The 26,572-nt window shown below is 32.4% G+C and overlaps 1 protein-coding gene across 1 annotated transcript in view; it reads left to right on the top strand.

Moving 5' to 3' along the window:
- The window catches only part of LOC114332580 (uncharacterized), a 45,120-nt gene extending 19,075 nt beyond the window's left edge, over nt 1–26,045 (top strand). The window contains exons 2-3 of the mRNA XM_028282403.2: nt 16,891–17,791; nt 24,458–26,045. Coding sequence (XP_028138204.2) covers nt 16,891–17,791; nt 24,458–25,965 — 2,409 coding nt within the window. The 3' untranslated portion in view covers nt 25,966–26,045. The remainder of the gene's footprint in view (nt 1–16,890; nt 17,792–24,457) is intronic.
- The last annotated feature ends 527 nt before the right edge of the window (nt 26,046–26,572 follow it).

Here is a 26,572-nt window from a genome sequence, read left to right as displayed (position 1 = left end):
GTCTCGTATTTCCTAAACCTGTTGTCCGATTTTAGTGATTTTTTTAATATGTTATAGCTCTATTCTTCAAGAATATCCCTGTAATAATATTGTCGCTAAGTAGATAAGTTTCATTGTATACCGGGTGTAACAATGATAGTGTGTTTTGTCCTCAAAGTTTGGAACACACTGTGGAGTATTCTAGCGTATATAAAATATTGAAATTAAAACTCTACTGTAGCCTCAGGCTTTCTTAACATTTTGCTTTTTTTTATTCTTAAAGTTCTTAAAGTTTTATGCTTAAAGTTAGGTACTTTAACAACTAGCAACGTTCTAAATTATACAGGATGTTTCTAAATAACTGCAACAAACTTAAAGGGGTAATTTTGCATGAAAAATAATGACAGTTTGCTTTATAAACTTATGTTTGCAAATGCTTCGTTTCCGAGATACGGGATGTTGAATTTTTTCTTACAAACCGACGATTTATTTATTGCTCTAAAACCGGTTGAGATATGCAAATAAAATTTGGTAGGTTTTAAGAGGTAGTTATTGCACATTTTTGACATACAATTAAGAATTTTATATTCACCATTGGCGTGCATACGGGTAATATGACCGGGTAATATGTCCCGTATGCACGCCAATGGTGAATATAAAATTCTTAATTGTATGTTAAAAAATGCGCAATAACTATCTTTTAAAACCTACCAAATTTCATTTGGATATCTCAACCGGTTTTAGAGCAATAACTAAATCGTCAGTTTGTAAGAAAAAATTTAACATCCCGTATCTCGGAAACGAAGCATTTGCGGACGTATGTGCATAAAGCAAATGGTCATTATTTTTTCATTCAGATTACCCCTTAAAGTTTGTGGCACTTATTTAGAAACACCCTGTAACGATCAAGAACGTTGCTAGTTGTAAAAGTACCTAACTTTTTTTATTATCCAACACAAGTGAATGAGTCAAAAAGAAAAATGTTAAGAAAGCCTAAGGCTACAGTTGAGTTTTAATTTAAATATTTTGTATAAGCTAGAATATTCTACAGGGTGTTTCAAATTTTGGGGAAAAAACACACTATCATTGTTACACCCGGTATACAATGACACTTATCTGTTTAGCAACAGTATTATTACATCGATATTCTTGAAGAATAAAGCTATAACATATTTAAAAAATCACTAAAATCGGACAACAGGTTTAGAAAATACGAGACATAAAAAATGTCCCATTTTTAAGGTGGTGCGTTAATTTTGATGCTTAGTGTATTTTCCCCATTATCATATACATGGCCTCGTAATCATCTAAATCATAATTCATTAATTTCAAAAATTCTAACAAAGAATTTGCTAATCATTATCCGGTAATATCAGTAACCGGTAAAAAATCCTAGAAAATGCTCTCCTAGAAAACTTCGGCAAGCTTTGTTTGTCGAATTCAAATAAACGAACCTAACAACAATATAGTAAACTAATAATCACGAGTGTATGTAAATTTGGAACAGCTATATCCTTTTTGTCCTACAGAAAAATAAAAAAATGGAAAATATTCAAATAAGCATGAGATTTTTGGGATCTCAAATAATTTTGAAAAAAGCCTTTTTTTGCAAAATAAGAAAAATCACTTTAAATAAAACCAAATTTTTCAATTTTTTTTACAAATATCTAAGTAATATAATAAGTAATATAATAAGTAATATAACTTGTAAAGAGGTAACGATTAATTTGATTTGCGTTGCTAATTAGGAGGTGTCTTTTACGATTTTTTTTACCAAAAAGAGGGACAAACTTTATTTTGAGCGTAACTTGCTTACTTATAAATGCCAAATAGACAATAAAAGATAACAAAAATAAAGCTTATTTAAGTTTAAAAAAGCTGTAATGAGATTTCTCCGAAAAGTGCTTCATTTTTGGGTTATGTCACGTTGAAATATTCGATTTGGAATTTAACGAATAAGAACCTACTTTTCATTAGGTACAACTCTGCCTCTACAGGGTATACAGACATCATATTACGTACACCATTTTTTTCGCTTTAAGCTTTAACTTTTTTTAAGCATTAACAGTCTTTGTAAGAAATATCGAAAGTGCACTTATATATTATATTTGGTATTTGTAGTTTTTTTAAGGTCAAGAAGCGCAAGTTTTAGCCTAGCAAGAGTTTGGCTTACGCCCCTTGGACTTGGCGCCCGGGTGCCTCGCACCCCTTGCACCCCCGGGTTGAGACGGCCCTGGCGTCAGTCATAATTAAAAACCTGAATATCGGAAAACAGCTTTTAAAAAATGAACATTAGATGCCAGTTAAATAATTACAAACAAACCTCTAGGAGTAGGGAGATAAAACGCTTAAATAAAAAATAGCAAAAATAAATCCTTGGATAAATCATAAATCCTTGGATGTGGGGTATAGTCCTGTCGCCAGGGGGGTACAACGGCCTCCTTAATTCAGATGGACTTACCCAAAAAATCGAAAAATTGCAATTTTTGAACCCGAATAACTTTTGATTAAAAAATAAAGTAGCAATTCTGCTTACCGCATTTGAAAGTTTAAGTCAAATTATATCGGTTTTGATTATTTGCATTGCTAAAAATTTATTATTTTATTGTTAAACAAAGCTATAAACACCTAGTGCGTGAGTGATGCTTTCAATGATTTCTCATTTAAAATTGAACGAGTAGGTAGAGTAGCTACAAGTGCAAGCGAGGCAATCTCTACGTAGCATGCGTTAAAATGCATGTATTAGGCACCGGAAACACTATGTGTTTATAGCTTTGTTTATCAATAAAAAAATTAATTTTTAGCAATGCAAATAATCAAAACTGATGTAATTTGACTTGAACTTTCAAATGCGGTAAGCAGAATTGCTACTTTATTTTTTAATCAAAAGTTATTCGGGTTCAAAAATTGCAATTTTTCGATTTTTTGAAAGTTCAACCGCGGTTATCTCGAAAACTATGCATTCTACGAAAAAACTTGTAGGTATATTTTTTGCTTAAAATGACCAAAAAAATACAAAAAGATGTTTTGTTTTGCGAGAAATCGCTGTTATGTAATTCCTCAAGTTCTTTGTCTATAACAATCTTATCGACATCCGGATCAACTGTTACCCAAAAAATTCGTATTCTACGGGTCAAAATATATAAAAAAAAACTTGGGTAAGTCCATCTGAATTAAGGAGGCCGTTGTACCCCCCCTGGCGACAGGACTAGTAGATATCTTTAATCAAACGACGAGATTTTCATAAAAAGAAATTAATAAAGCAATTTTCGCCAACATTTAAGGATAGGCGCAAATTTCGGCTCCAATGTATTTTAAATGCGTTCATTTTTTTCGAATCCTGAGAAAACTAATTGGTATTTTTTTAAAATTTAAACGCAGAATGAAAGATCACGTTATTACCCAGGGCCGAAAGTCCCTGAAAACCGCTATAATGTTTATTTTAATAAGTTAAAGGGGTGAAAATTAAAAGAGAAAATTGAGTGTGATTTTTAATTTCAAATATCATATTCAAAAGAAACTTTTTATTTATTCTAGGGGACTTTGGGCCCTCGATAATAAACTGGTGGTAATAAGATAGTCGGTGGTATCCAATAGATGCCGTACAGCGTGTATTGGAGACCACAGCCTTAGATCACGGTCTTAGCTCTTAAATATTTCAAACTGTAACTGTACAGATTAAACTTACTAACTGCAGTTACTGCTTCCACACATGAAGGGCGAAAGTTCTGATACGTACCTGTAAGTTCGGTTGTCCTCATTTTTGTCCATATTTAGAATTTAATTTTAGTTATTTTATACGAATTAGGTACCTAAAAGTAGGTAAAATCTGAAGAATGAAGGTGCTATAAATACGAACAAAAGGAGCATCGAGCGTCTAATTTATTGTCTTGGGATTATTTTTATAACCCCCCGTATAAAACTTACATTGAATATCTCAATTTCCAAATTTCTACAACTTTGTAGTTTACAACAACTATTCATGGATCGTGCTGATATAAGATCAAGTGTTTGGGTTAGTAGGTACAGGCGGTTATTCTTTAAACAAATGTTGAAGCCAGGGCTTCATCTTAAACAGGTAAAAAGAGTACAGAACCTGACAAAAGCGTTACCTATGTTTCTTAATAAATTTTGTTTTCAAATTCTTTAATAAATAGGTATTATTCGTTTTTATATACAGGGTGTCCCCGAAAATAGTGCGTTCCTTAAAGGTATAGGTAGACGGCACCATATAAACCAACAAAGTATTATAACATTTTTTTCTAAACTCAACCGTTTGGCCAAAAAACGAAAATACATTTTGGTATGCAAATTGAAATCTGACAACTATCTATACAAAATCTAAAGATGGACACAGTCACAATTCAAAAATAGTTGCCCCATGGGCCTTTAGTATTTACATTAAACCCTGTCTTTCTCCTCAACAAACAAACAAATTCTTATTTTGTTTGATTTTCACACATAGGGTGGTATAACTATTTTGCAGGTGTCTACTGTCTGACCTACATTGCTGGTGTCAATAACCTAAGTCACAAACAGTTCTTGTACAGTGATGTCAGATTAGTTAATTTTATGAAAATAAAAGTTCGCTTATATGGAGAACAATGCAATTTTTTTTTGGAAACGGTTAACTTTAGAAAAAAATGTTATAGGAATTTTTTGTTCTACATGGTGCATTATATTCATACCTTAAAGAAACGCACTATTTTCGGGGACACCCTGTATAATTACCTACACAAAAATAAAAATTTATTAAGCAGTTACATTTTCTAGCGTGTGCTTGTGTAGTTCAAAATGTCTCCATCAAATTATAAAAAAAAGAAACAAAAAGCGTATTAGAGCGGGCCCTGCGAGGCATGGGGCCTGGTTCCGCGGAACCCGCGGAACCATGCTCAGTACGCCACTGATTTTGTAGTCCACCAGTGACACTGGCAGACTTGCAGACTTCTTCGACTGTTTCTATTAGGTTTGTTCGTAGTACGATCCAATCGATCAGCAACCGTTGCCAACCATCAGACGCATGCGCAGTTAACAGTTAGCGCTGCGCAGTTAACAGTTCGAGTTCGTAGACTACGAACGCGCTTGCGTCTGACGGTTGGCAACGGTTGCTGATCGTTCTACGAACAAACCTATAGTTTCATGTTGCACTTCTGTTATTTTATTGCGGTTTTGATATAGCCAGCTTATATTTAGTTTTCTGGATGTTAATCAGAACCCTTTATAATTTGGTCCCCACAGAAAATCTAAAACTTATGCAAAAACACGTCAAATCTATTTGTGAGGAGGACATTTTGTAGGTCAGTTTCCAACTAAATTACATCAACCCTCTAGCGGGGGCGGACACATCCCCCAATATCTTTAATGGAAAGGGAGGTTGAGTGATACTTCATTTTAAAAGTCGTTCAACTAGCTTTCAAAAATACGCTATTAGCCCAATAAATGACCGTTTTGGAGTGTAATTTCCAGGGGCAACTCCGAATTGCATGAAAATTTGGATTTAGGTTCTACTTACCCTCCACTTCAAAGTTGAATTTGTGCCGTTGGTTGCTTTTACTTGGGGGGTGACATTTACCCCTTCTCGCGGGGTGAAAAGCACGTGTTTAAAATAAGGCCGGAAATGGATAAATTGACTTATTTTAAGCACCTTTTGTTCTATAAAGTTTTTTACGTAAGTCAATACTTTTCGAGTTATTCGCGATTTAAAATGTTGATTTTTCGACAAAAAAACTACGTTTTTTTCCCAAATAACTCAAAAAGTAAATATTTTATCGACAAAAATATTTTTAGCAAAAGTGTAGCCTATAAAAAAACGAAAAAAATGGTGTACCAGTAAAGTCTACAAATTCAGTAGAAGCAAAGTTGTAACTCATGAAAAATACGTTCTTATTCGTCTAATTCCAAATCGAATGATTCAACGCGAAATCACCGAAGAAAGAAGCGTTTTTCGGGAAAACCTTATTAACATTTTTAAAGTATCGAAAAAAAGCTTATTACTTGTTTTTTACAAAATTTTACAGCATCAAAAATAAACGAGTTACACTGAAAAAAAAAGTTGGCCCCTTTTTTTTTGGTAAAAAAAATCGTGAGATCCTCCCTCTATTTAGCACCCTAAATGAAATTAATCGTTTGAATTTACCATTTATTTTAACTGTATGTGTATTGTTTATATGATCTGTAAGTTTGATTGGTTTGAAGTGCTTATTTTTGAAAACATTTGGTTTTATAGTAAAAAAAAATTTTCTAAAAATTTTTTAAAAATTTCATTTTTTTAAAATAACTTAAAAAATATTAGTGAAAAGAAAAATCTTAAAGAGTAAAAAAATGTAGGTTTTGCTATTATAAATATGCTAGTTTATTTTGTTTTTCCTTAAGACAAAAATTGGTTAAGATATGGCTGTTCAAAATTTGCATACACAAAATACATCGTGGTTAGTGACCCATTCAAGCTTTCTCAATTATAACCCTTTCAAAAATAAACACTTTAAACCGATGAGATTGACAGATCATATAAAAAATAGATAGGTAAGTAAATTGTTTGTAAAGCGGTAGCGATTAATTTCATTTGGGGAGCTAAACACGGCGAGATTTTCATGATTTTTTACAAAAAAAAAGAGGGCCAACTATATTTTGAGCGTAACTCGCTTATTTTTAATGCTAAAACTTTTGATAACAATTAAATCCAAGCTTTTTATAAACACTTTAAAAAAGTTTAAATGGGTTTTTCCCGAAAAGTGCTTAATTTTTCGGTGATTTCACCTTGAAATATTCGATTTGGAATTAGACGAATAAGAACGTATATTTCATGAGCTACAACTTTGTTTTTATTTGATTGATAGACTTTACTGATACGCCATTTTTTTGGGTTTTTGACAAGCTACAATTTTGCTAATATTTTTTTCGATAAAATATTTACTTTTTGAGTTATTTGCGAAAAATCGTCTGAAAACGTAGTTTTTTTGTCGAAAAATCAACATTTTCAATGGCAAATAACTCGAAAAGTGTTGACTTACGTAAAAACCTCTATAGAACAAAAGTTGCTTAAAATCAGTCAATTTATCCATTTCCGGTCTTACCTTGAACGTATGTTTTTTCACCCCCGAGAAGGGGTGACTGTCACCTCCCAAGTAAAAGCAACCAACGGTACAATTTCAACTTTGAAGTGGAGGGTAAGTAGAACCTAAATCCAAATTTTCATGCAATTCGGAGTTGCCCCTGAAAATTACACGGTATCGCCGAATTTCCCGTTCATTTACTGGGCTATATACATTAACTTTGTTTCTTTTCAGTACTTTTGAAAAAATCTTGGACTCAATTAGAAAATACTCAAAATCATTTTGTAGTTCTGGACTCGATACTCGATGGATTCTTCAAAAAGTGCAGAAAAAAAATGTATGTAGTATTTTTGCAAAGGTAGTTTAACGACCTTTAAAATGCGGTATCACTCAACCCCTTTTTATTACAGATTTTGCGAGTTATGTCCGCCCCCGCTAGAGGGTATTTTTAGATATTCTATAGGGACCAAATTATAAAGGGTAATACATTTTTAAATTGACACACTGTGTAGTAAAGGGTGTAAAAATTATAGTATGTTGTGGACACTCCAAGTACAACCGTTTACATTCTACATTCTTAAATAAAAAATATCGATTTGTAAAAATATTTATCATTCCAATCGGAAGAAAACAACATTGTCTGCTCAGATATCATAAATCAGTGCTCTGGTTGCCATATCGACCAACAAACAGAAACAAACAACTTTATAAAATCATATAAATTACATTTATAAGGTTAAATAGGGAAGAGTCTGAAAAATATCAGTCGCAAAAAGTAAAATAGTCTGCAAGACTCGCTTTGTTCAAGACGTTATTTATGTACGCAGTCTATGAAGGTTGGCGTATAAAATGTATTCAAAAATTCAATCGATTTTCTGTGACCTTCTTGGCATTTATTTCCTTTGGAATAAAATGTGTTTACTGAAGAACTTTAGAAGATGTAAAATACACTTTGGTTGTTGAATAGAATATAATGAAAAATACAGACAAATAAAAACTTCGTTTACAGGGTGTCCCGACAAAAGATTGGTCATAAATTATACCACAAATTCTGGGGTCAAAAATAGGTTGATTAAACCTCACTTACCTATATACAATAGTGCACACAAAAAAAGTTACAAAAAGTTTTGAAATTACAAAATGAAAATCAATTTTGTTTTCATATATTAAAAACTCTTAGAAATCTTTCATTGAAAATGGACATGAATCATTCTTATGGCAGCAGCATCTTAAATAAAAATTAAAGTGAAACTTGTGTACCCCATAAAAATTTTATGTGGGTTTTGTTCCCTTAAACCCCCCAAACTTTTGTGTACGTTCCAATTTAATTATTAGTGTCGCACCATTAGTTAAAGACACTGTTTTTAAAACATTTTTGCCTCTTAGGACTTTTTCGATAAGCCAGTGTTTATCGAGATATTTTGAATATTTATCGAATCCACCACTTATTTCAATATGGTTAAGTACGATTATAGAGACCTCTTAATAATCTGAAAATGTATTTACAGGGTGTTTCATTAATAGAGAGCGGAATATATGCAAAGTGCATATAGATGCATATATTGCATATTTTCAGACAACAAACACAACATTGCATATTTAAGCTAAACACGATTTATTTTGCATATTTTAAAAATAAATTATATAAAAGTTTAAAATTTTCCTCTCTTAGTTGGAATTTTATAACTTCGATATGAACGAGCTCGTTATTTATCTATCTATCGCTCATCTGGACTTTCCCATTACTACCTGAATTTAACAATTATGGGTGTTCCCAGAAAAATATTATTTTATTAGCGTAGCAAGTCGTAGGTACCTACCTGCTTTTAAGGGTCTAATAATTATTTTGTCAGTTTCCGGCCAACATTTGTTTAAATTAAACGTTGTATCGTATTTAGTGTTTTTGAAGTGATTGGTATATATTAAATTTAAATATGTCTACCATTCAAAAAAGTGCTTGGATAAAGTGTTTTCCCGAGTTAAAGCTAAGTGGAGACAAAGTATTTGGCAAGGCCTGTTCCAAAATCGTAAGTTACATTCATTTTCACATTTCATTTTTTAAATGAGGAACTGACAAACAAAAGCATCATGTCCCACAAAAGAAATTTTTCTGGAAAGAGTGTTTTTATTCGACAAATTCGCTTTTACTTCTATAAAGACGGACATAGAGAGAAGCATCAAAATACAAAAATCCATCAAATTGTAGACAATTCCGCTTTTGTTCTTCAGCTTAAGTAACGTACTTTGTTCTTTAAGTAACGTACAAATTGCTAAAGAACTTATGTTCATAAAAGTTAATTTTAGTTTTTTTACCAGATCTAATAAAGTCATTAGAACAAAGGAATTTACAATTAAGTGATTCGGTTAATCTTGTTAACATTTTTTCTGCTCATTGTCAAAAAATTCCCGGAAATACAGGGATTACAATTAGAAATAAATTAAAAAATGTCTTAGAAAAAAATGAGGGCTTCGATTGTTTGAGGAAAGTTGTACGTATTTTTGAAGGCAACTTTTCTGAAGATCTTACGACTTAATATATTGTTTTATTTTTGAGTATTTTTAATATGCGTTTGCATATTTAGACAAATTTAGAAAAAATACCTGCATATTTGTAGTAAAAGTAATGCATATATATGCGCATATTTTGGTAATGTTGTGTTGCATATATTCCGCTCTCTATTTATTAATAATTGTCCATATAGTAACTGGAGAAACCTTAGCACAAAATACGAAGATTTAATCTAAACCACGTAAATAAAATGTGGTTCCTTACTGAGTTACAGGGTGTTTTATCTAAGAATTTAAAAACTATATTTGCTCAGCATTTTAAAACTGTTCGACGTATCCTTTTTATACTTGGCAGAAAGTGCGGCTATTATAAACCCTACTAAATTATGATGAAATTATGATAAAGTATGAACAAACGTTTCTGAATACTACCAGAGGCGTACGACAAGGGATAGTGAATGGTTGACCCTTCTTAAATTCTACGCCACTGGAGGAATTACTATTTTAGTGAAATTTTTAGATGTTCCAATGCTTTCTACGTAAATAATATACTCTTCATTGGTAACGAGAAAGTCATTAGTTTTCGAGATATTTGAAGTTAAATATGAAAAGGCACAGTTATTTTGATTTATTTATGATATGATTCATATGATTAAAATTTAAAAAAGATTTGTACCCAGTACTTTAAAACTATTTTGCGTACCCTTATCATACTTGGCAGAAAGCGTAGGTACTGTACACCATACTAAATTAAGATAAATAAATTTTTCTAGCTAAGACCAGAGGCGTACGACAGAGGATAGTGGCTGGTTGACCCTTCCCAAATTCTACGCCACTGACGAAATTGCTATTTCAGTGTAATTTTTTTATTTTCCAATACTTTTTATTTAAATAATATACTCTTTATTCGTAACGATAAAATAATTAGTTTTGGAGATATTTGAAATTAAAAATGAAGCGACACAATACATTAATCAAAATAACCGTGTCGTTTCATTTTTAACTTCAAAGATCTCGAAAACTAATGACTTTATCGTTACGAATGAAGAGTATATTATTTTCATAGAAAGTATTCGAGAATTAAAAAATTGAATTAAGATAGCAATTCCACCAGTGGCGTAGAATTTGGAAAGGGTCAATCATTCACTTCCCCCGTCGTACGCCTCTGATAATAGACAGCAACGTTTGTTTAACATAATTTAGTAGTATGTACAGCACTAAGCAAAAATACTAAGCAAAAATACTTCTTAAATTTTTAGATAAAACACCCTGTAACTCAGTAAGGAACCATATTTTATTTAAGTGTTTTAGGTTACATCTTCGTATTTTGTGCTAAGGTTTCTCCAGTTACTATATGGACAATTATTAATGAAACCCCTGCATAATTCACATTTTTAGGTATATTTTGAAAAAGAAGATTCATCACCATAAATGGTGACTTTCCAAAAAAGACTAAGAGGCAAAAAAGTTTTAAAAACACTGTGTTTAACTAATGGTACCACAATAATAGTTTAATTGGAACGTACACAAACATTTGGGGGGTTTAAAGGAATAAAACTCCCATACAATTTTTTATGTAAATATATTAAAAAAGAAGCCGCATCTCGATAAAAACTCGCTTATCGAAAAATTACTAAGAAGCAAAAAAGTTTTAAAAACGTTGTGTTTAACTAACGGTACCACAATAATGAATTAATTGGAACGTACACAAAAGTTTGAGGGGGTTTAATGGATCAAAACCCCAATAAAATTTTTATGGGGTGGACAAATCTCACTATAATTTTGTTTTAAGATGATCCTGCCATAAGAACGATACATGTTCATTTTCAATAAATAATCTTTAATAGTTGTCGATATATTGAAAAAAATCGATTTTCATTTTGTAACTTCAAAGGGCTGTAACTTTTTTTATGAACACATTTGTACTAAGGTAAGTTAGGTTCAATCGAACTATTTTTGACTCCAGAATGTGTGGTATAATTTATGACCAATTTTTTCGGGACACCCTGTATAATGCTATATTTTATGTTTTAGAGACTTTTAAAAAATTATCCAAATGAAGGGTGAGGGGGAAGAACGATGAATGTGTATCTCCAAGAATTTTCGGTAAAATGAGAAACGAAGTTACATATTCATTGTTTCTCCCACTTGCGTCCAATCTTCTCACGTGCTTTTAAGACGATTATCATCTTTATTTCCCCTTGGCCATTCACAGGTTGATAGTACTCTTTTTAAGCTAACGGATTGCACAAAAATCGCAAAATAACAAAAATTGACATTCATCGTTTTTCCCTCTGACTCTTCAAATGTACTATACAACTACACAACGTATTCAGTCTTATCAGACCATCCTCAGTGAAGAATTTTAATTTTGTATTTGAAACTAGCCCACTTTTGTGTTTATAAAACTGAAGTGTTCATGATTTACAAATACTATTTAAATTTTGAAACAACCCTAGGTCGATGTTAATAGATTAACTTATTGTAACATGGATATCTCTGCTCGAAAACGAAGGTTACTTACAGGTTTCACATCCATATAGTAATACAGGATACATATACCATTTTAGGAACCTATGATTCTTAGTTGTAACTTCTACTCTTGCAATTTCTATACGAGTTTTAATTTCTTCATCAAGATTTAGTGTCTCGTTTATCCAACATCCTAGGTATTTAAAATGGTTAACTTTTGCAATAGGCTCATTGTTAGCAATTCGTTCTTCTTTACGTGCCATCTCCGTGACGAAGGTTTGACACTACAGCCTGAAAGAGTTCAGTTGAGCTGCATCCAAACCGTTCTCTGAGATTTCTCAGCCAGGACATTTTTCTTCTTCCTCTGCTGCGCCTTCCTTGAATCTTTCCCTGCATAATTAATTTTAGAAGTTCATATCTGTCACCACGTATTATATGACCCAAGTATTGAAGTTTTCTTATTTTCATGGAATCCAGTATCTCCCTGCTGTTCTGTATTCTCCTTAGTACTTCCTCATTGGTTATTCTGTTTGTCCAGGAGATTCTCAGCATTCTTCGATACGTCCACATCTCAAATGCTTCCAATCTATTAAGGCATTGTTTATTGAGAGTCCATGTCTCCACACCATACAAAAAACAGAAAATACATAACATTTTAGTGCTCGCTTTCTAAGATTTAGGCTGAGGTCTCTACTACATAATATTTGTTTCATATTAGTGAATGCACTTCTAGCCTTTTCTATTCTAATTCGGATTTCTTTGGTATAATCCTTTGTTTCACTAATGTTTGTCCCTAAATAGTTATAATTCTGAACTCGTTATATCGTCTTATTATTTACGTGTAGATTTATGTTTCTTTTTCTTAGAATATTTTTCTTTGATATAACCATGAATTTCGGTTTCTTTATGTTTAGTGACAGACCAAATTCTTCACTCGTTGCAACAACCTTATCTAAAATTCTTTGTAGATCTGTAATAGTTTCTGCTATTAGTATTGTGTCATCGGCGTATCTAATTTCACATATGGGTAGGCCATTTATTTTTATGTCTGCTACTTCATCTTCTAATGCTTTTTTGAATATTTCTTCTAACTATGCATTAAACAGTGACACAAGACACAGCCCTGTCTAACACCTCTTTTGATTTTTATTTTATTGGTGTTTAAATTATTTATTCTTATGACAGCTTCTTGTTCATAATACAGATTATTTATTATTCTTATATCCCGTGTGTCGATGTTCTTTGTTCTCAGTAGTTTTATTAATGGATTATGTTTCACCGTATCGAATGCCTTGTTATAATCTAGGAAGCAGAGATAAATGTCCTGGTTTACATCTAAACATCTCTGTATTAACACATTTACTGCAAATAATGCTTCTCTGGTTCCTTGAGCATTTCTAAATCCGAACTGAGTTTGTCCAATGTCTTGTTCTAACTTTTTGTATATTCTACGATGAATAATCTTTAGAAATACTTTGAGTATGTGGCACGTTAGACTGATGGTACGGTGTTCGCAACATTGTCTGGCGTTTCTCTTTTTCGGTATAGTCACGAATGTTGTAGAAGCCATTCTTTAGGTAATATACCTGTTCTGTATATGATATTAAATAATTCGACAATTACATGTATATTGCAGTCGGCTATAAGTTCAAATATTTATGTCCGTATTTCGTCCGGTTCTACAGCTTTCCCAGTTTTCAGTTCTTTAATGGTGTGTTTTACTTCACTTTCTGTTATTTCTGGTCCAGTCTCTTCAACGAAATATTCGTTATCTATTGTGTCTCGGTTGTCGTTAAACAGCTGTTCTATATAGTTTGTCCATACCATCAATTTCTTTTCTGTATCCATTACTATAACTCCCATCAAATCGTCGCATAGGCCAACGTCTTGTTTACTAACTGCAAGTAACTTACCATCAATTTGTTTTCTGTATCCATTACTATATCTCCCAACAATTCGTCGCATAGGGCCAACGCCTTGTTTACTAACTGCAAGTAACTTTGTCTTTTATGTATTTCTGCTCCGTTATTGGAGCATTCTGTAGTGTCGAGCATATAGTCAATATAGCATTCTCTATAAGGAATTCAAAACCTTCGATACTTTCAGCCATGATTACTATTTCATCTGCATATCTGATGTTGTTAATAGTTTGTCTCCCAATTCGAACTCCACATTGCCCTTCCAAAGCTTCGTTAAATATTATTTCCGAGTATACGTTAAACAAAGTTGGGGATAACACACAACCTTGTCTGACACCTCTTTGGATGAAAATTTTGTCTGTTTCTTTGCCGTCTACTGGAATAGAAGCAGCTTCTGGATCCCAATATCGATGTTATAAAAGTCTTTATCATTCATTCCGATCATTTCTAGATAGTCAAACAGCCTATCATGTTAAATCCTATCAAACGCCTTTTCAAAACATATAAAGCAGACGTAAATTGGTTTCTGTACTTCTTTTCTCTCTTTCTATGTCTATATCTCAGTTATCCTTAACCCTGTGTACGTTTCCCTCAGGAAAAATGGGAAGAGCTATGAACAACTTAAGCTATAGAAACAAAAGGGATAAAATAACAAAAACAACTTACTTTATTATATAAACAAAAAATTTTAGTTTAAAAATGGCTTCTGGTTTGGAAAGTTAAAAATAAATATTTTATTTTATAATTTTAGTTTCTTTGACAAAAGCTGAGATGCCACAATGAAATAGTTTTAGAAAATGGAACAAAATAATTCTGTATTAACTAACCCCAAACGATTTAAGAGTGTAGGCGCAGAATTTCAGTCGAATGCTTTTTAAATGCATGAATTTTTTAATCCTGAAAAACTAATAAACATTTTTGAAAAATTTAAACGCAATGAAATATTACATTATTACCGAGGGCCAAAAATCCCTTATAGGCCAGAACATGAAGCATTTTGGCTCGCAATTTTTTCGTCCAGCATGGATTTACTCGAAATTTTCACAGAGGGTAGGGAATAACCCAAGGATCATTTTCTATATCATGCCGCTGTAGGCTAAAACCTTGAGGGTGGTTGCCACCCCATCTCGGGGGTGGGAATTTTTCATTACAATATAACCATGGAAATCGATGGAAAATGTAATTCTAAAACAAAAATATTCTTTACGTTTTTCTGGTAAAACTAAAACTTTTCGAGTTATTCGCGGTTAAAAGTAACAGTTTCTCGACGAAAAAATCGACTTTTGTTCGAAAAACATGCATTTAATCAAAAAACCTGTAGATATCAAAATTTTATCAATTAGAAACACAAATAAAATCTCTTTTTAATATTTTTTTTACGATCAACAGAAACAGAGAAACGACATGATAAAAGTTAGCTTTTTTCGTCAAATGCACAATCTGAAATATGTAAAGCCAAATAACGGAAAAACTTTGCATTTTTCGAGAACAACTTACCAAATCTTTTTCAAGCATAGAATTAAACCTTAAAAAAAAAGAAAAAAAGAATATAGCATAAAAATTGAGCGACTTATGATCAAAATAAGGTCGGTATCTACTTATTTCTACGAAAAAATCAATGAAAATAACCCCCTAACAACCCTCAATTAAAATTGATTTTCACCCTTCTGTAATTCATTCTAATATGTACTATCAATACGTAAAAGAAGTTTGACCTATTTTTACCTAAAGGCATAATTTTAGAAAAATTTTAGTTTAAAGATAAATTGATTTTTTGCAATTTCGTATTTTTTACCATTTTCTTCAAAATATATCAGAAAATATTGGAGATACCAAAAAAATGATACAGTACGAAATTGTAGTTTCTTTAGTAACTAAAGTTTTCATGTGCAGAGATTTTCTTTACAGTGAATATTTAGCGAGGTATAGCTATTTAAAACCTCTATTTACGAGCAAATACCCCCTTATTCGAGCTATTTAAACTCACCTCACTTAAAAACTAAGGCATCTAATGAAATTTAATTTACACAGTCTTGTAGCTCTTTAAAAACGCTACAAAATCGTTTTTGAAAAACTTTTTATCACCAAAAATGAAGGAGCTTGGGAAAAAATCGTAATAGATCATTTTCAATGTACATAATACCACAGAACTGACTTTTCGGCAATAATACGTTATTGGTCTAGATATACAATGGTTATACTATGTTCTACTTTCTCTAGATGTATAGATCTATTAAATTACTTAAAAAAATTGCAATGGTATTAAGGGTGGTTTTTAAGGGTTGAAATATTATGATATATCCTAAAGCATAAAACAATCACTATGTAACCAGTCAAAACCAAATTTTACCCATATCAAGGTTTACAAAATTTTTATATAATTTTTGACAATAAGGGGTAGTTTACACCCCTAAAAATAATCAACGCCCTTGAGCAAGATACAGAATATGAAGTACAGGGTGAGATGATCCTAATCTCAAGTTTTTATGCAAATCGATGCAAGCAGAAATCATTCTTTTACGATAAATAAATTTTTCATATATAACTCCAACAAGGGTGGTTTTGAGGGTTGAAATATTATGATATTATATCCTAAAGCTTAAAACAATCATTATTTATCTAATAAAAACCAAATGTTGACCATATTAAAGATCAAAATGTTATTTTATAATTTTTTACAATTAGGGGTAGTTTTCACCCGTAAAAAACGAAAAGCGTACAACGGCTCAATATAGAAAATTAACTAAAGAGTAAAGTAACCCAAATTTTTTGTAAAAATCGATGCTGGACGAAAAAATTGCGAGGTTTTGCCATTTTTTCAGCTTTATTTTCGGGCCTATTAGAATAAACAAAAAATTCTTTTGAATGAGATACTAAGTACATAAGCGTACTAATATTGGGTACCTGTAAATAAATAATCTATCATTTAACTAGAATTTTACCTACTTTTTCTCTTTTAGATCCAGCAGAATGCTGGGACGTCGTTATACATTATGTTATTGTGCTTTCCAAACTTCCTCAATGGATTACCTAAAAATCGAGAAAAACGAAGCTTCATGGACTCTTTTATGGGAATATCTAGAGGATATTATAATCCAGAATATGAAGGTTCCAATCTAATTCAATCTTTCTTAGCACCAGCTCACCAGATTAATTTCCAACGTAGTCAAGATGGTGATTTTATATTACACGTTCCTTTTGAAGAGGAGGCAGAAGTGAAATTTCTGAATGTATATCAAGATCCGGATTGTCCACCTAATCAAGGTGTGGAGTTTATTCCATACCCGCCAAGAACACCAACAAGGTATCCGTCTAAAGATACAGTAATAGACAGCGATCTAGTGACATCAGAAAAAGGAAAAATATATAAATATACAAGTAGTCCCACAACTACTTTAACCAATGATAATCCAATGTCTGTTAAAGTTCCCTTAACTAGTATCGTAGATAGCAAAGAATCTACAGATATGTCCAAAGCAATATCCAAAGATACAGATGAATATGTAAAAGATACACAAGATATTAACATTTCAGTTCCTCCTGCTATTCAGACTTCTGAAACAACTATTACTCAAGACAATTCTGCTTTGAAGGAAGAAGTAGATAAGATATTTCAAAAAGGAACCAATACAGAAACTATTTCTACTAACATAAAAATATCCGATGATGATGAAGTTAACCCTGTAATTCCAATAATTCCTGTTAACACACAAACAAATAATGAAAAAACTGTTACGAATGTATATGAGTATAATGAAAAACTTACTCAAAATAGTGACAATATCAAGGAGGGTTGGATACAGATTCCGAAATTACATTATCATCCAGCAACAACTAATTCTGTAGAGAATACTAATGAAGGTACAGTATTTCCTTTGGTTTTTTTATTGCCCCAACAAAAGTTTTTTTTAAATACCTCTATCCTTTTTCCTTCGGATATCATATATACTCTTCTTTAGAGGGAGGCAAAATTATGGAATAAATTCATTTTGTTTAAAATGCACGACTTTAGAGATAAAACCCGAAACAGGTCAATTTTTAGTTTTAAATTCTAATTTTTTGGCATATATCATACTAGTGACGTCATCCATCTGGGTGTAAAGACGAAATCGATGATTTTTTAAATATAAATAGGGGTTGTGTGGTAGCTCATGTGAAAGTTTGTTCAATTCTCTATTCAGTAATATAAACATTAACATCATTATTGATACAGGGTGGCCAAGAGAATAATTTTTGAATTAAATTAATTGACGTAAAAAGAAGAATGTATGAAGAATTTATTTTACTCAAAATATATTTGACTGATGTCAGAAAATAGAAAACAATGTTTATCTGGCAAATAAACATTGCGTTTCGCTTAAATTAAATGTTCAAACTGTTAAGAGGCAGGTGGTAAGCTGTTTGACAATTAGTTTAGCGAAAATCAATGTTTATTTGTGAAATAAATATTTTTTCTATTTTCTGACAGCAGCATCCTGTATTTTGAGGTAAATAAATTATATTATACATTCTAATTTTTGCTCCAATTAATTTAACTCAAAAATTATTTTTTTGGCCACCCTGTATAAATTATGCTGTTAATGTTTATATTACTGAATAGAGAATTGAAAAACCTTTCAAATGAGCTACAACACGACCCCTATTCCCATTTAAAAAAATCATCGATTACGTCATCACGCCCAGATGGATGACGTCACTAGTGTGATATATATTTATCGGGATTTTCGGTATGATATTCGGTTTCGGGATTCATCTCCATAATCGCCCATTCTAGAGAAAATGAATTTATTCCATAATAATTTTGCCCCTCACTATATATTTATCAGATCAGTGGCGGCTCGTAATTTTTACAATAGGGGAGGCTATACCTAACTGTAAAATATCTAGACAAATTTGCACTTAAAAAAAATCCGCAAAAAAATCTAATTTAAGGCCTCATTTTTTTGACCATTTTTTATTTACATTTTATAATATCATCAAATTCATAATTTCATAATATCATATCATTTTAAAAATAGTTAGTCTAATTGTAAAAGTGCATTACCAAAGTTTGTGTCGTTTATTTGTTAACAATTATATCTCTTTAAGTAGATATGCATATCAAAATAAATACAGATTTGAAGTTTTGCAGTCCATACAGGTTGAAGGTTCACATTTTTTAAGATACTCAACTGAAGTTTTTTAATTCTAAAAGCGGCCTACTGCGGATACAAAAACACGGTAAATTACCGATATTTTGCTTTGCATTACAGATATCGGAAAAAGTTATTTGAATAAGTTGTTTCAAATATTATTCTAACCCCACATACCAAACTTCATCATAAAATTCGCACTTTTAGTTTTTTCATTATTTGTAGTCAGGATCCTAAAATTGGAGCGGAGGCTGCTGGCCGATTAGCCGCCCTTGTTAAATCTCCGGGCAGCGTGTGCGATTAATGCAGCGCTAACGAGACCGGATCTCCTTAACCGCTGCTGGGCTGCGCGGAGCATTAGCAAGTGAGACTTTCCGGACAGCAGCCTCCGGTCCAGTTTTAGGATCCTGACTACAGATAATGAAAAAACTAAAAGTGCGAATTTTGTGATGAAATTTGGTATGTGCGGTTAGAATATTATTTGGAACAACTTGTTCAAATAACTTTTTCCGATATCTCCAACGCGAAGCAAAATAGCAAAGTAAACAAAACAGTGTAGCATGTGTAAAAAATGTATGAGGAGGCTAAGCCTCCCTTGCCTCCTCTGACCCCGGACTCCTCTGACCAGCCGCCACTGTATCAGATATATCTATCATATTATTCTTTTACTCTTTCTTTGTCATTATTATGATTCTAAATCGACTTTAATAAGTTTGAATTTCTTTTAACATTGTTTCTATTTTGAGTGATAAAAATGTTATTCTTCTTCGGAAGAAATATTTCCGAATATATAAACATGGAAATATTTCCCTTAGGCAGGCCGCACATCAAAGAAACATGAAACGTAAAACATGAAACATAAAACGTGAAACACGTTTAATGAAAATAAAACAACGCTAAACAAATAGAACTCCGCATACCAATGAAACGAGTGTGATTCATGCGTGTGAAACATTTTTATCTTCCGAAGGCGCACACCAAAGAAACGTGAAACACGTTTCATGGAAATAAAACACTGCTAAACAAATAGACGTCCGCATATCTATGAAACGACTGTGATTCATGCCCATGAATATTTTTACCTTCTTGAAACCTGTTTCATGAAATAGGACGTGTTCTATTTTTCGATATCAGTTTCATTGTTTTAACTAATTAACTACATGCGTAAAATGAATGCCGACCAAGAACTTAATATTGTATTGGATTCTGTGGTGGAGCAGAACGAAGGGTTGTACAATAATTATAACCTGAAGTGGTACTCGAATAGACAATAACAAGAAAATATCGTTTTTTTTCAAGACCCACAATAAAACAATGTAAATATTTGAATACTCATTCTATAAAATGATTGAAATTTATCAAGATGATTATTTATTTCGTTTGCAACCAAATATTATGTACTATGGTTATGATTTTTGGATAATAATAAAAAAGTTGCCAAAACAGCAACGACCTCCTCATCAGCACTCTCCATTATTTACTATACAAATTTTATTTTTGTTTCTTTGATTAGTATATTAGTGTAGGAAACAGAGATTAAACTTCGCAAACTCGACACAAGTCCGGTATTATTTTTTTTCTGGTATATCAAGGGGTGCTTATTATGAGACTAACTTTTTTTAAAAGATTTGCCCCGGAACACCCAGTTTCATTCCTTTAAAGGGGGTAGGGAAAAATCCTACGCCATCAGTAGGGTTTTTTATAAATACATTTATATATTATGGTTATTGCAACATCCCTGCGCAAACTACCCCTATCCCTGAAAATAAGTTTGGCGAGCATGTTTTTACGATTTTCTCATTACCTATATATTTTTTTGAAACAAAACTTATACAGAATTAAAGATCACTAGTTGCTCTACAAATAAGGTACTATGCATTTTTTTCGTATAAGCAACCGTTACGGCACAATGGCGCCGCAAATCTCAGAAATGCTTTGGCGGGCTCCAGTTTTTGTTTTTTTTTTCGTCACCTATTCATTTTATTAATAATACACTTATGACAAATAAAAGAACACTTTGTCTGCTACATGTTATGACCGATATATATTTAACTTTCTTTGCGCCTTAAAGCCACAGTGGTGGCCCAGAGTGAATTTTTGCATATTTTCTTTATTCATTTTCCTTTTTTTTGGGGTGGTTTCGGGGAAAATATGGGGGTGAATTATACAAATTTGTAAATAATACTTGTACATGGATAATCGCTGAAAGTTTTTTTACACTAGCATAAGCGGTTCAGATGGTATATATAAAAAGGGGCTTTTTAAAATTTAACACCCTGTAATTAAAAAATGGACAATTGCCCTTAAATGAAACCTATACCAAAAAATCAGAAATTTATTTGTGATTAATTGCCGCTGGGTTGCTTCTTGGTTCCCGTTACGGTTAGGGAAAAATAATTTTTTTGTAAAAAATCTTTTTTAAAAATTTGGGGCGCCACCTAGGCTAAACGGTGTGTGATAGATATATGCTGTCGCGGAATAAATTGTAGGAAATATAGTCCTCTTCATATTTCTATTGAGGAATTTTTTGTAATGACGTACAGGAAGGGCTAAGTTTCGCAAAAACGACAAACTACCCCCTTTAAAGGGGGGCGAAATCTTTTAAGAAAAAGTTAGTCTCATTAAAATCACCCCTTAATATACTGAAAAAAAATATAACCGGACTTATTTGCGAAGTTCAACCTTTGTTTCCTACACTATATAACATGAAACGGTTTCGTTCTTCACAATTTATTTGTTTCATGTTTCATGTTTATTTGATATTAAAAAGGGGTCTACCCCAAAATCCCGACAGCCAAAATCCCGACAGCCACAATCCCGACGGCCAAAATCCCGACACGCCAGAATACCGACAGGCCAAAATCCCGACAGGTTTGATAAGTTTCTTTTTAACATATAATTACATTTAGTTCTTGTTTTTTGTTTATGGTCGTCTGTTTTTTAATTTTTGTTACTAAACCAAATGTAGTGGTCGGAATTTTTACTTATGCGAGGATTGTTGCATGTCGGGATTCTGGCCTGTCGGTATTCTGGCCTGTCGGGATTCTGGCGTGTCCGTGTTTTGGCCGTCGGGATTTTGGCTGTCGGGATTTTGGGCGGTACCGATTAAAAAGCAATTAAAGAGCGGCGCCGACAGCAACGACCACGTCACTATCGATTGCCGACTATAAAAATTTTATTTTTGTTTTATCGATTAGCTTATCACATGAAACGGTTACTTTTTTAAAATTTATTTGTTTCATGTTTCACGTTTAATGTTTCACGTTTCATGTTTCTTTGATGTGCCTGCCTTAGGCATGCCGCACATCAAAGAAACATGAAACGTAAATTACGTTTCATGAAAATAAAACACTGCTAAACAAATATACGTCCGGCCATTTATGAAATTCTCCGAAAATAAAAATGTGTCATGAGCATGAATCACACTCGTTTCATTGGTAGGCGGACTTTGAGATTTGTGTAGCAGTGTTTTATTTTACATGTTTCACGTTTCATGTTTCATGTTTTTCGTTTCATGTTTCTTTGGTGTGCGGCTTGCCTGACAGTTTCTATTTCTCCCAAAATGTAAACACTCAGCAATAATATCACTCTCTCATTTTGGTATTTAAAACCAAAGAATGCCATAGTTACCTTTATAATCCAGTATTAATATTAGATCATCCTCATATCTAAAGAAATAAATATCACCCAAAGAAATAAATATATCAATCAAGAAGAGAATAAAGGAGTTTAAAAAAAATGGATAATTTATTTTTAATTTAGGAGCCCGAAATTTTGCGCCTACCCTGTTTCATGTCTAGAATTTTCTCTGTCATCCATATTTTCTTTATTTCTGTTCTTTTGCACCATTGAATATTGTGTGAAGGCTTATATTTGTGATTTTCCACAAGTTCCCATTGCTCTTCCATCTCTCCCATAGGATAGAAAAATATTCATATTTTTTATAGGTATACAATTTTTAATATAACAGTGCGTCCATAAAGTAATCCATAAATTCATTATTTCGTAAACCGGCGACTTTAAAGAAAAATCCCAAATCAGGTCGATTTTTACTTTTAAATTGCGATTTTTTGGCATATACATCATACGAGTGACGTCATCCATCTGGGCGTGATGACGTAATCAATGATTTTTTTAAAAGAGAATAGGGGTCATGTGACAGCTCATTTGAAAGGGTATTCAATTCTCTATTCATTAATATAAACATTAACATACATATTCATACAGGGTGTCCAAAAATATTTTTTTATTTAAATTAGTTAACACAAAAAATGGATGTATGTAATTTATTTATAATTCTAAATACAGTTTACTGCCTTCAGAAAAAAGAAAAAAATTTTATTTGAAAAATAAACATTGATTTTAGCTTAAACGAAATGTTCAAGGTGCTAAGAGGCAGGTGGGTGGCAGCTTTAAACATTGATTTTAAGCGAAAATTAATATTTATTTGTCAAATAAACATTTTTTCCCTGTTTTCTGACCACAGTAAAATGTATTTTGAATTAAATAAATTACATACATTCTACTTTTTGTCTCAATAAATTTAATTAAAAAAATTTTTCTTGAACACCCTCTATAAAAAATTATGTTAATATTTATATTATTGAATAGAGAATTGAATTGAATACCCTTTTCAATGAGCTATCACATGACCTCTATGCTCATTAAAAAAACATCGATTACGTCATCACGCCCAGATAGATGACGTCACTGGTATGATATACAGTGGAACTTGGTTATAGCGTCATTGAAGGGTCCAGTAAAAAAATGACGCTATATCAGAGTGACGTTATAAAAGAGGTAGAAAAAAATGAAATTTTAACCAGGCAAAATTTTATTACAGCATTATTTACACTATTTTATTACAGCAGAAAATTTGACTCTTTATGATGGCACTGACAAATAATAAGAAATCATAAACTGCCAAAAGCTCACATAACTGTATGCAAAGGGACAATGGGCCTTTCTCACATTCTTGGAAGGAGCAATGTCGCAAAGATTTGCATTGCAAAGCTTTGCGACGCAAAGTGCAAACACATTGCACTTTCTTCTTCATAAAATGGAAAAACAACAACCTACAGTAAAATTTTATGACGCTATAGACGAGGGTTACTTTATTTTTACCGCTAAAACCGGGGTTTTAATAATGTTATCGAATAGTTTTTGGCCGGACCTATTAAAAATTGACGTTACAACCGAGGTGACGTAACTACCGAGGCCGTAATATCCAAGTTCCACTGTATATGCCAAAAAATCGTAATTTAAAAATAAAAATCGACCTGGTTCGGGATTTTTCCTTAAAGTCGCCGGTTTACAAAATAATGAATTTATGCGTTACTTTATGGACGCACTGTATAAAAAAGAAAATAAAATAGTTTCAATTATTTATTTTTAGTTTCAGAGTCTAGCAAGTCAGTGTATAGCTTTTTGAAGGACACAATCAACAACATTCCATCGCAAAACAATGTCCCCTTCATTGGCACCCAGTCAAATCAGGATCTCCCTACTCCAAACTTTGACAATCTTGAAGATCTACTGAACCGGACTAGATTAAACAACACCACTGTGGTTTATACTAGATCGATAGATTTACCTCCTTATATACCAAATGGTTTGTCCGCTCCACCTACACTAGGATTTAAAGAAAACAACTACTTAACGGCTCCAGATCCATCTAATCCACCTGCTCCTTTGAATCGTCAACCAAATACTCTTCTAATAGACGATTGGTTGGAGATGAGTAGGAAGATGTATAATAAACTTTCACCAGAAGATAAAAGAAAAGTGTATGAAGCTAACAAAGCTGTAGTTACAGGAAAATATAGATATGATAACGACGACATCTCTGACGTCAAGATGAAGTTGCTGAAAGATAACTATTTAGTAGCAGATAGAATCAAGGATCCTGCTATCGATGTCAGAATTAAAGGAGGCGGTAATACTAGAAGTAATACTATAAAGAACTATTTTGATACAATAAATTCTATAGAAAATGAAACTAAAACAGACTCTGAATTAAGAACAAACAAAATCAAATTGGGAAGTAGAATAGGCTTTCCTGAAGAAGGTAACTTCAATAATAAGCCTTTTCCAGAAAAATCAGATGTAAAAAGTTATACAGTAAAGGAGAGTGATTCCAAAAAAGATAATGAACCTTTAAATGTTAAAGAAAAAACAGTAGAAAATACGGCTTCGTTTAAAAATAATTTAAAAACAAAAACAAGTGACGCTATTAGACATACACTAGATAAAGGGACTAAACTATCAAGTCAAACTGAATCAACCGTGTTAACTCAAACAAAACCGTCATTTCCAACATCACTTTCGAACATCGATAATGAACGAATAAAAAATAGCAAAGAATTTGATGATTTTGAAAGACCTGTCATTCCTGATAATGTCTTGGCAATGTTTGATCCTAATTTTGATGACAAAGACACCTCCGATAATGAAATACAGGATGACGATGAACCTTCACCGTTGACAACCAAACAGGCTGCTGTTACAACGACAACACTACCACCAATACCTCTACCACCTCCACCACCGCAAAAACTACCACGTGCTCCACTGTCAATACCTCGTCCATCAATATCACAACCTCCATTTCCACCATCACCAGCTTCAAGACCAGCTACTCCCAATATTCCACCTATGCTAAATGAAAATTATGCCCACACCTTATGGTCCAGTGCTAGCAATAACATAGCGGCAAGACCACCTCCACCTAGGCGCCCAATATATCGGCCCAGTAGACCTATTAATAGGCCCACTTCAAATGATATTTTGGCAGAAATTTTCAGCCAAATTGTGGAAGGAGTTACAAGGACAATTATCACAGAAACAGCTAGAAATTATGGAGGACCGGCTGGTATGGAATTCATTAGACGATTGGGTCTATAACTTTTGTTATAAGATTTTTTGTAAATATTTATATATTAGTTTTATTAATAAATCAATGATTTTATATTTTATTTTATTTAGCTTTAACAATAAGCATAATAAAAGAAGCAGAACGATTTTGCTCATTTTTTTTGTTTATTTAAGATCTCCCTACTCCAAACTTTAACAATCTTGAAGTTCTACTAAAGCGGACTAGCTTAAACAACACATCTGTGGTATATACTAGATCGATATATTCACACCCTATATACCAAATGATACCCTGGACTATCTTACGAAAAAAATTGACGAGATCCATAAACTAAATAACCTGCTGAATCCTGAAAAGGTTTTAAAATCTGTTAGGCAGTTGGAACATGATATTTACAATATATCGTCAGTTTTTTTTCGGGGGTTTAGATGAGACTATTAGGGTTCAAATCCAAGAATCAAATTCAACTGATATTAAGTTGGGATTAGAAAGCCTCTCTTCAAACATCAATGAAATATCGAAGCAAATGAGCAATCTTACCAAAAGTCTATCTACCATACCAACGAAAAAAGAGGTATTGGAGAAAAATACATGTTATGCCACCTCAAGTACCCAAACTGAATAGCCTCAACATTT

Source organism: Diabrotica virgifera, chromosome 3 (assembly GCF_917563875.1).
Source record: "Diabrotica virgifera virgifera chromosome 3, PGI_DIABVI_V3a".
Classification (NCBI taxonomy): Eukaryota; Metazoa; Arthropoda; class Insecta; order Coleoptera; family Chrysomelidae; genus Diabrotica; species Diabrotica virgifera.
This window is presented reverse-complemented; position numbering and strand designations above follow the sequence as displayed.